We start from the raw sequence: 11,698 nt of genomic DNA on the forward strand, positions 1-11,698 counted from the left end.
AGAACTGCTGGATTTACCGAGGTGAAACTCAATATCCATTAAAAAGTACTCAAGGAAAAAAACACATAGTGACACTAAAAAACCTGAAGTGCTTGTGACTGCGGTTCAGAATAATACAACTCAAGGATGGCGTAGACTGACATTGAATGCCAAACTAAGCCATGTTGAAATTATTACAATTGCGATGGGAGGTTTGTATAGTTATGTTAAGTTGTCTAGATTGGTTATGAAATTTTTAGAAAAACAAAATGCAAGAGATGAGGATATTTTAATACATTTGGATAAGTTTGATTTTATAGTTAGTGATGGAGAAAAGTATGAGAATGCTGTGGAATATTTTATGCAGAATACTGCTGAAAATGAAAATAAGTTTAGAGAAAAAGGAATTCAAAAAGAGCATTTGGAGAAATATTATTGGTTGTTTTAATGTTTGTCACAGAAAAGAAGAGGATAAAAACTTTCCTCATTTACTAAAATCACCTCCTAGTGGAAAACCTTATCTTAGTAGTGGTGGTTTGGTTGAAAAAGTTTTATTATGTAAGAAATTTGAATATGCATTTGGAAAATTATTAGAAGACAGGAAGAAATGGTGGTTAGAGCAGAATATTTATACTCCCTTGCTGTTATGGAGTGCAAAACGTGAAGACAAAGCTAGTGAGAAATTAGTTTTGCCAATAGTCCTCATAAGGATGGATTAGAAAGAGCAATTTTCTCAGTCCCTTACGAAACTTCAATCGACCATGCTGCGTTCCCTCACTTTCAAGGACATGCGCTAGCCTGGGAAGAAAAGGCTAGAAAGATTATATCAAACCTTACTTGGTACAAACAGTGGGAAGGAAAGAAATTTAATACGAATCACATTCTTGGGAAGCTGCAAACTTATGCAGTATCCGTGGAGAAATTGCCTTTTAAGTATGAGGAAATTTGTGGGAATCCGTTTAAAAAGGATGATTTGTCTAAATATAAAAAATTTTAGACTGGAAGGTGCATAACGCAAGGAGTCGGGATAACACCATGCACCACCAAACACTGTGAACGACCGAAAAGCATTTCCTATGGATCAGTGGACTAACGGCCAAAAAGGAGAAAGAGATGACGCACAAGCGGTATAACTAATTAAAAGCGATACAGTTTTCAAAATCTCTAGAAAAAAAAAAGAAGTTTCTTTATTCTTTCATATAGTCAGCAAATAGGTTACATGAAGCCTGAAACAAAAGCTCTACTAGTATCTGCAGAACTGCTCAATGTGGCGCTAATGCAAAATGTAAGTGCGACTGAAGACCACGTCGTCAACCTCGCAGACCTCGATGCGATCTGCCAGCTCATAGAAACAGGATTGGGGAGCACAACCGGCGTCGATCCAGCGTCTTCAGAACTGACGATGCCCGGCAACTTTGACAGGATCAACATGTCAATGAGCCTCACCAGCTGGCGGAACAAGTTCACGACAGACGCAAGCAAACGAAACAACGATCCAGAGTTCCGCAAAACCACCGGCTCGGAACCAAATTGCAAGCAGCAATGGACCAAATGGGAAAGCGCAGCTATTGCAGCTGCGAAGGCAGACGAAATGCCAGGGAACAAGCTCTTACCAGCTGGAATCAGCGACAGTCCGGTAGGCATGGCAGCACGACTGCAAATAACAGCTTTAATAGCCGAAGCAACAAAATTAGTCTCAGACTACAACACAGGACCCCACAAGAACCTGCAAAAAGCGGGGTCAGAGCTGGCTACCAAGCTCAATGAAGCCTTGTTCGGGAAACAAACAAAGCCCAAAACCGCAGCAGACGCTTGTGAAGGGACGGCGGCTACAAGCCGGGAGGCGACTTGCAAAATCACGTCGCAACCTTCCACGGTGTGCCGGGCGGCAGTCTGCCCGTGCGCCAAGGAAGGCGACCAAACCAAAGACACATGTGGGAGTGCTGCTACGGGCACGATAACGGACTGGACCAGTGCCAAGCTGAAAACGGCCTATCAGACCATCCACTCCAAGTGCCTTCAAGCAAAGTCGAGGAGCCTAACAGCAGTAAACTTACGACAGGCCTTAACAACTGTACTTTCACGGATCAAAACACACACCCACACCGGGAGCACGAGCGTCGCTGCCGTACTGGGGGCACCCAACAGCAACGGCGCTAACTGTGCAACAAGCGATGGAGCTGGCTTTCTTGATTTCACCGACTTAGTGGCTTCCAAAGCACCGAGTAAGATAACCGCCAACACATGGATAAGTGAAATCGAGGAAGCAGCAACAATCCTCGAACAAGCTGAGGACGCCATGAAACAACGCACACAGGCGGTTCAACGACTGGCAGCACTATATTCCAAAGGACAAGCGATTTATATGCAACTAACGGAAGAAGAACCACCGGGCAACATCAGCAGTAAGACAGACGGGCACGTTCCAAGCCAACACGGTGACAAAGCAGTGTGCAGCAAAAACAACAACAAGAAAAATTGTGAAAAAGCAGAAAAGTGCAAATGGACAGGGGAGGAAAGCAATGGAAAGTGCGTAGTAGATGAAACTAAAGTTAAAGAACAGATAAACACAGCAGCAGGAGCAGCTGCAGGAACAAAAACGGAAGGTAAAAAGTGCTCCGAAAAGAAAACTGAAGGGAGTGTAAAGACGGTTACAAATGGGATGGAAAAGAATGCAAAGATTTCTCTATTCTAGTAGACAAACAATTCGCTCTAATGGTTTCGGCTTTTGTGAGTATATTATAATTTTAGAATTTTAAGGATTTTCCTTGATTTTTTAAGGAGACTATAAAATTTTTTATTTTATGATATTGTACTGAAGTTACTAAAATGTGATATATTTTAACACTTTGTGAAGAAAATGTGAGAGTAACGCAAATTGAAAATAGAAAAAATGAAATTTTTTTGTATGAAAGTGCTGTATAACCGTAAAGTACGAGAGTGAAAAGAAAAAAATTGCTATTATGAAATTTTCTAATTGTGGTTTATTTATAGACATCGGTTATCGTCGTAATAACAGTAGTGATAATAATAATAGTAATGGTAGGAAAGTGTTGTGAGGCTATATATACGAATATTATAATAAGAGTTATTATTAAGACTAAGAGTACGGCAACTATAGAAACAGTGAAAAAAATGGAAAGTGTGAAATGAATGCAATTAAAAAGATGTAAGTGACTAAGAGCAATTATATAATTAAAGTAAACGCAGAGATTGATGGGGAAAAATAGAATATGTGCACTTCCATGGAAAAAATGATGATGGATATCATTATACGCAAGGAGGAGGTGAAGAAGCATATAAGTGGGAAAGAGTCTTGTTGAAAGGTTAAATAGAAGTGATAAAGCTAACAGAAAAAAGTCATTTAAGTGGTAGGTGATTATCCCCTCCATTTCCAATATGTTATCAAGAGCTCTTAAAAATTTGCATTATTCTTCAATGAAAGAACTATAACAATTGAAAAATTATCTAAAATAAAGTATTTAAGTAATGAATCATATGTTACTTTTATGAAAGCAATATTTTAACCTTAATAAAATAATCAAAGAATCACCATCGAGACAAACATATATGGTTGCAACCAACATTTCGGAAAGTGTCAAAACCAGAACCTAAATAAGAAAGTCTAATAGCAAGAGGAATGATTGTAAATACATAAAAAGCAAGTGAAAAATGAAAGCTGCTCTACATGATAAAATATTTTACAAGCAGGTAGCTTCATTGATCCATACACTGATACAAGTCCGTAAAGTTATTAGGTGCAATGATTCATTTCGGTGTTTTCTAAGATAAAACCATATAATTGTCTGAAATAAAGCTTAAATGGTACATTTACTAAATTAGTAACAAGGTGATTTAGAATAATGCAATTGACTTAAATTTAGAATTCAAAACCTGTAAAAATCAGTCATTTTCAATCAGAATTTCATTTCCATTAGAGATTTTTCTATGGTTATGTTTGAAGGGGGGAATAATGCTAAAGAAAACTCGACAGAAACAAATAGCTGAAATGGAAAATTGCATTTAAGCCCTAAATAGAAGGGTTCAGCAAGAAAAGATCGAAAGAAACTTCTCAATTCACATAATGACCATATGCATACCTGAGAAAAAAACACATATAATATGGAACTTAAGTAGTGGCATCACTAGCAGCGCCAGCTGCACAGCAAGCTAAGCTCAGCAGGTACGAATCAGAAAATCCTTAAAAGGAAAGCGGCATTTTACTCAGAAATGGATTTACACAACACCACAAACGGTGGGCAACTATGCTGCTTAACCTGATGACAAAACCCGAGGTACGAAACGTGATCGCAGCCTCAGCACTCCATAAAATCCATGTAAGTTAATGAGAGCCGGTGCAAAAACGCTCAACGGAAACACTAGCGGATCATACATTTTCTTTCACTGTGGGCGCTGGATACAGGAGACCACGTAGCATCTGCTACGTGGACTTACTGAAAAGTTAATAAGAAGTTCTGAAGAGAAGTTTTCAAGGTGAACTAGCAGTAAGAATGCTTGTGTCTAAGTGAAAGCGCAGTTGACAAACAAAGATTTAACCGAAACGATAAACAGCAGCAACAACTACTATATTGAGGTACCGGAGTCGAAGCACCAATAACCACAAACAAACTGAATCTGCAACGCGAACAAACGAAAGCCCGCTAGCACAAACCATCGCAGTACCTAGTCAGCCTGGACCGTAGGTTCACAATGTCAGACCGCAACATATTGTGAGTTCCCCCTTATTTGTTATATGTTACTTAAAGATCGACATAGTAAAAATCCTTTACATTTCCTTCGTACCCGGGAGAAACAAAGAGAAATTAGCCATGCTGGTGAGACAATAGACTCAGATCATATTCATACATATATTGACGATTTGTCACAGTGAAGCAGTGGAAGGCGATGAGCTAAGCTTAGCCACAGTACGAAAACTCTGCAGCGTGACAGTCCGGAGCAAGACCACCGCTAAAGACATTGTAGCACAGTTACTAGAACGACAGGGCAAGGTAAGGGGCCTACTAACTCTTAAGGCGAAGCTGAAACTAGCCAGCTGTGCCGGTGCCGGCGAACTGAAGGAACAGCTAGCCATACTGTCCGCATACGTCAAAACAAAAATAAAGGAAATCACTACCAAAACGGAGGAGCTCGCAGTTTCGGGAGAAAAAGCGGCGGTGACATCAGCATACGTCGCCGGCCGCGTCGACGACTATCGCAATTCTCAGCACGGCTAAAGGTGGCTAGAACAAGTATTTTCTAACGGCAGACAGCGACTGCAACGTCCTGGCATCGCTCAACACGGCTCAACCGGGCTGCGGTGATACGTTCAACATCGACAGTGGAAAACAGACAATGGTCCAGCCCTTTGACTACTCCACGAATACGAGGGTGGAAAGGCCAGCCCAACAAACAGCATCAGGCAGCCAAGATTGTTTAATAACAAACAAAGCACTGAGTATATATCTGGTCAGGCTCCAACAGCAACAAATATAAAACGGGCAACCAGCCTACTAGGCATAAGCAGCAGCGGCCCAGCCATTTCGCACATCTCCAAAAATGGCACAGAAAATGACGACAACAAACTTCCAATTCTAACAGCAGCAGCCGCCGCGAACAAAGCCTATCACCGGCTGGCCAAAGACGCCCAGACGACCCCGGCGGAAGATAACTACGACTCGTGGAAAAACTACCCTGAACTAAACGACACGATCAAAATGTTTGTTCTAGCCAAAGCGAAAAAGGTAGAAGACACAGAAATCAGGTCAGAAATCGAAACCAAAAATTCCCAGCTTTTCGGCAGCGACCAAAAAAACTATCAAAACAAAAGTTTGGGACAAACTCAACGGTTTCCCAGGAGTCAAAGAAGTGAGCGGCAAAGTGTCAACAAAGAAGATATCAGACCTAAGCAACACCGAAGAGATAGAGAAAGCAGCAATGGCCTGATGAGCACAAGGCAGCAACAAACAGTGAACCAACCTGTCCCAAGCAGGGGCCGACATCAAATGCAGAAGAAGTTTGCAATGCAATAGAAGACAAAACAACATGTGATAATAACAAGCAATGCACTTACCACAACAAAGTGAAAAGTGGTAGTAAAAAATGCAAATATAATGCCACAATATCCACATAAAATGGTGTCCATGTAGCCCAAACTCAAACCACAGTAACCGAAACAACAACAGATAAATGTAAAGATAAGAAAAAAGAAGATTGCAAATCACCGGATTGTAAATGGGAAGGAGCAGAGTGCAAAGATTCCAGTTTCCTCCTCAATAAGAAATTGACTCGGAGTATGGCTGCCATCGTAATATAAGGAGAGTTTCAAGGATTTTTCCCCAACTTTTTGAAATTTATGAAATTTGCCATTTTGAGAGAATTTGCTAAATTTTGATATATTTTAACACCTTTTGATAAAAATTTTAAAATGTTGAAAAATATGAAATTTTGATAAAATGTATATGATGGTGGCATGTGGGTATAAGGAAGTATCGTGATAATGTATAAAAATTAGTGCTATTATAATTTAATTTATTTCACTTATTTTATGGGAATCACTTAGGGTCACAATACTAAGAATACTAAGAATAATAAGAATAATAAGAATAATGATGAAAGTAATAATGATAATGATAATAATAATAATTATTTGAGAATATTGTGAGTGTGGATATACGAATATTATAATAAACATGCTGGGTAAAACTAAGTGGATAAGTAAATGAAGGCACATAAAACAATGAAAACGGGGTTTTGAGAGTAATAAGTGAGTCGAACTATGGAAGACACGGAACGAAATAGAGTACTACGAATTTAATTACAGAAACACACAAAAAGAATGAGAGCAAATGATGTGAATTATCCGAAATTTTAAACCATATCGTCACGATGGACGTGATGAAACGGAAGCAGAAATGTTGGGCACTGTGGTCTTTTATTTATGACAGAGGAAAATTTCTTTATAAACGAAAAATTGTCAGTTTGTAGGTTTGAATCATAGTATTCGGAGAAGATATAAAGAAATGACTGTAGAAGGAAATGGCTAGCTTCTTCTTAACATATAATGACGCAGCATAGGCCTTCTGCTGCTCAGCCATGAATTTCAACACCGAAAGAATAACAAAATGCAAAGAAAATGGGTAAAAGAAAGCTCAGTATTTCTTAAAACCACTTGCAACTTATGTTTTGCCAGAAAAATTGCCGGCAACAAAGTTGTAATGCCTCATGAGTGAGCACAGAACGCGAGATACCTGTCAAAACAAGCAGAACCACTGAAAAAAATGCCAATAAGCAACACCTACAATAACCAACTTAAGGGTTAGCCAAAGATACGGCAAAGCAATATGACAACATTATTTCGAGTGTTGTTATTAGCCGGTGTCTATCCTATAACAAATGTAGACGCCGCGAACGAACACAAAGGGTTAACGGTAGAAACGGCAGTAAAGGTCTGTCTTTTCAGCAACAGGATGAAGGAAACGGCAGGTTATGTCGCAGATAAAACAAGAGAGTTTGTCAGCAACACCGACAGACTACGACAACTAGCAAGTGACATAACAGCAGCCAATGGACACCAGGAGCGAAGTTCAGGGGCACTTCTTGCAGCAAAGACAGCGACGGACCGTCAGACCGTTACGGAACAACTCACAACAGAAGCGACAAAAGCGGCGGCAACATACGGAATGTTAGCCGGGCGCATTGAAGAGTTTGTCCACGTTTTTTATCAAGCGCACAGACAGCAAGGCACAAGTTTCTGGTACAAAACCGGCAGCGATCGGACAGCAGCAGACGTCCCATGCCTAGATGCCAACGGCAAGCTCAAAAAGGCGGTATCACTAGAAAACAAGGCAAGGCCCGACCTAAATACGCCGTACAAAGCGCTTGGAAACCTGCAGAGCGGCGGAGCCCACACCAGCGAAACTAACTGCAAACTTCAGAACGGAGCCGCTGACAAAAATGTATACCTTACCAGCCAAACCAACAATCCGCAAATTAAATGGGGAGGCGGACTCTTTACAACCACCAACAGCGACCGCGTGATAGAAAGCACAGACTGGGAGCCCAATGGCAAAGCAGGTGTAACGGCGGGCATATACAAGGAGTGCGAAAACAGCATAGCAGCATTTGATAGGATCCTAGCAACAGCAGCAGCCGAAACCGACCTGCTAGTCAAACTGGAAGGCGAAACCCCGCCAACACTCGGCCCAAAAGAAATAGCAAAGGACGAATTCCACAAAGATATCCCCAAAAATAAACTAACGATAACGGCGGCAGACCTTAAAACAGTGCATGAGAAACTACAGCGATTCAGAAAAAGCCACAACAAGGAGGAAGAGAATCTGCGAGGAGCACGGCTGCAGTTTTTGCAACAGCAGCTGCAATTAAACAAAACGACATGCGAACTAGGTGCAAAACACACCCCGAAAGATTATTGTGAAGTCACTGATACAGAACCACCAAAGTGCAACGACAAGGAACAGGAAGAATGCAGCACCACTAAGGGTTTCGAATGGAAAAACAACACTTGCGAGATCACCGAAAAAAGATAAAAAGATGCAGCAGAAAAAGCAGACCAAGAAACAGGAGGGAAGGATGGACAAACAAACACCACAGGAAGCAATTCTTTTGTCATTAAAGCTTCCACTCTTTTTCTTGCATTTTTGCCTCTGTAAAACCCTTAGGAACTTTTCTGTTTGATATATTTTAACACGTAAAAGTTATCCTGAATAATAATGTGTGTTTCTGTAAAGTTTCTGACTCTAGCTGTTATTTTTTCCTGATGGATGAAATTCTCTTTCTTTCATCTTTTTTAAAATTTTAGGGCTAGGTTTTTTAACCCTTTTTAATTTTATTTTTTCGCCTTTTGGCGTTTTTACTGCCAATTTTTTAATTTTCGAAACTTACAATTTTAGAAAAGTTGCTATACTTTAATAAACATAGATATATTTTAACACTTAGAAAAAAAGATAAATTGAAGAAATGAGCAAATTTTTAAAAATACGAAAATTTTATAAAAATATATACAGTAGTTGCCTATAGGTGTAACGTATTATAATGATATTGTATTAACAATGAGTGTTATTATAATACGGTTCATTTTTTATGGATATTAGTTAGGATTATGATAGTAACGATAATAGTTATAATGATAATGATAGGGGAGAGTTGTGAGAGTGTATCATTTTTGTAACGATAGTGATTCAAATCCAGGACTAACAGGCGAATTGTAGGTGATAGAAACTGTTTAATCACACTTTTATGACACTCATAGTATTTGGAAAGTTGTACCTACTGCTCTTTCAGAAAACACAGTAACAAAATCATATACACCCAAAACTCAGCGAAGAAACTAGAAGTGTTGGAAGCGACTTTGGAGGATAGATTAGTAGCGCCAAAACAGCTGTAATAGGAAAAACTAAAAATAGCGGCACAGATAGCGGACAAAACAGCAATCTTAGAGCAAAAAGCCAAAAACCACTACAGACTCAACAATAGAACGTGTTTATGCGGATATAATGTAACTATAGTGTTGGCTGTCAAAACTGCTGGGATCTCCAGCAGAATTAGGCAATGTCTATGATGTTTCAAGAAGATGACAGTAGAAAAGCATAGAAGGGAACGGAAAATGTGGTAGAGTTTATTTTGTGAATTTGTTTGTGGAAGCGTAAGAAGTTCCATAAAAACTAATAGCAGCGGACACCAAAGGCAGTTCAAGCAGGCGGAGGCATCACAGCACAGCACGGAGATCAAGCTTCCTGCATGAAAAAACAACATCCTCTTTTTTGCCTAAGAATCTTCAACAAAGAAGCTCAACGTTCGCTGTTGACCCCAGATACCAAACAGCACTGATGGGACATCGCTAAACGACCAGGGAGCACAAAATCTTGGTGCGACCCCTTCTTTCTGATCAACAGGCAACCTTCTGTACATGTTCATTCAAAAAGAAAGAGCAGCAGAGATGGACAAGCTCATGTACCTAACGGCGGCTACCGCAATAACATTCCGCGGCACGGACAACGGCGAAGCGATAGCAGACCAGGAAGGTGAAAACGCACAAGAGTTTGGAGCGCTCTGTAACTTAATTCGGGTAGCCTCTAAGGGCTTCGATAGTAAAGAGATAAAAATTGCAGACAAAGTAACGCAGCTAGAGGCCGACATACAGAGAGCGGAGATACTCGCTTAAGACAACAAAACAGAGGTAGAAAGACGAGCAAAGGAAGGCACAGAAGGACTTAACAAAGAAGACAAGGCGCTGCCAAAAACTCCAGCGGGCATAGCAGCAGCAAAGAAAATAAATGAAACGGCAAAGGCGGCAGCAGCCTTGATATCGGCACTGAAGGACAAGATCAAAAAGGTCGAAGCGGACATGGCCACGACAAACAAACACCTTTTCAAAGCAGTGTGGGGAAAAGAAGAAAAGCCGCCGGAGTTAAGCGCAGGTGCTACCTTGCTAGCAGAGGCCAACGTGCAAGCGATTTTCGGCGACGCGGCTTCAAGCGACAGGACAAAAAACTGCGGAGGCGCCAGGTTCACGCCGATGGCAGACACAAACGTCGGCAAAACGCTAATTAACGACTTAGTCTGTCTTTGCATAGATGGAACTGCCACCATGCAAAACTGTGCCAGAAAAGCCCACGGCGTAGCCGCAGACAATAACAACTTTCGGACACCGCATAGCACAATAAGCACAAAATGGGATACTTTGATGGCGGAGTGTCCAGCGCCACCAACGAAAGTCACAGCAGCAGCTCTACAGGCAGCGCTTACAAACCTCGTCTCGCTCATTGGAGGAAACAAACACACGTCCACGAGCAGAACAGAAAACAACAAATACATTCTCGGCTGGGCAGATGCAGCAGCAACAGGCTGCAGCGGCGCGACCAAACAGATTTGTGTAAACTATGCGCCATGGAGAAAAACGGCAGCAAACACCGAGATCCGGTGGAAACCAGAAGTGCGGCAGGCAATCGAAACAGCGCCAACAGCAGCAACCGAATCAGACATTACTGCCACCATCAACACACTAACGACAATGAACCTAAGTTTTGGCACCTATATGAAGCTGGTTTTTCAGCAAACACAAAAAAGGCAGTGAACCAACAAACGACAAATTAGCACCTGTAGCAAAAGAAGAATGCAACCTCCACAAAAACAACAAAACCCAATGCGAAAAAGCATGTAAATGCGAATGGAAAGGAAAATCTGATACAGAAGGGAACTGCAAACCTAAAGATGAAGAAGGACAGTCAAGTGCAGCTGGAGCAGGAGATGGAGCTTCAGGGGCCGCAGCAGCTGCATCTGGGTGTGCAAGACACGGCAGTGATAAAGCCGCTTGTGAAAAGGACAAAATAGGCGAGAAGCAAAATTGTGCATTCAGAAAGGGTAAAGATGGTGAAGATGACAAGGACACGGAGAAATGCCGGAATGGAAGTTTTCTAGTAAACAAACACTTCGCCCTGAGTATGGCTGCTTCTTCTGTCAGTTTAGTAGGAATATAGTATTCTAACGTTTTAAGGATTTTCGTTTAATTTTATAAAATATATGTATTATTTTAAGAGAATTTTCTAAATTTAGTAAAATTTGATATAATTTAACACTTTAAAAAAACCTTTTCCAAATGTGAAGATTTCGAAAACAAATAATGGTATGAACGTGGCGCATGAATATAAATTAGTAGTATGATAAAATATTAAAAATTACTGTTGTTCAAATTTGTTTTATT

The 11,698-nt window shown here is 40.6% G+C and overlaps 1 protein-coding gene and 4 pseudogenes across 5 annotated transcripts; all 5 read left to right on the forward strand.

Moving 5' to 3' along the window:
- The first annotated feature begins 388 nt into the window (after nt 1-388).
- TEOVI_000775500:pseudogene lies at nt 389-976 on the forward strand (annotated as a pseudogene). Its single transcript is given in 3 exon segments — nt 389-424; nt 426-710; nt 713-976. Coding segments are annotated over 3 exon segments (585 nt in total).
- Nucleotides 977-1,198: 222 nt separating this feature from the next.
- On the forward strand, nt 1,199-2,724 carry TEOVI_000775600:pseudogene (annotated as a pseudogene). Its single transcript is given in 2 exon segments — nt 1,199-2,617; nt 2,620-2,724. Coding segments are annotated over 2 exon segments (1,524 nt in total).
- Nucleotides 2,725-5,693: 2,969 nt separating this feature from the next.
- Nucleotides 5,694-6,354, forward strand: TEOVI_000775700:pseudogene (annotated as a pseudogene). The gene is given in 3 exon segments: nt 5,694-5,921; nt 5,924-6,307; nt 6,310-6,354. Coding segments are annotated over 3 exon segments (657 nt in total).
- A 965-nt stretch (nt 6,355-7,319) lies between these two features.
- Nucleotides 7,320-8,525, forward strand: TEOVI_000775800 (Trypanosome variant surface glycoprotein (A-type), putative; the record flags this gene model as incomplete). Its single annotated transcript, XM_067223020.1, has 1 exon — nt 7,320-8,525. One exon carries the CDS (start codon nt 7,320-7,322, stop codon nt 8,523-8,525), a length of 1,206 nt encoding a protein of 401 aa, XP_067079121.1.
- Nucleotides 8,526-9,904: 1,379 nt separating this feature from the next.
- On the forward strand, nt 9,905-11,465 carry TEOVI_000775900:pseudogene (annotated as a pseudogene). Its single transcript is given in 3 exon segments — nt 9,905-11,020; nt 11,023-11,049; nt 11,052-11,465. Coding segments are annotated over 3 exon segments (1,557 nt in total).
- Nucleotides 11,466-11,698: the final 233 nt, after the last annotated feature.

Source organism: Trypanosoma equiperdum (genome assembly GCF_001457755.1).
Source record: "Trypanosoma equiperdum strain OVI genome assembly, contig: ctg_1735, whole genome shotgun sequence".
Lineage (NCBI taxonomy): Eukaryota > Euglenozoa > Kinetoplastea > Trypanosomatida > Trypanosomatidae > Trypanosoma > Trypanosoma equiperdum.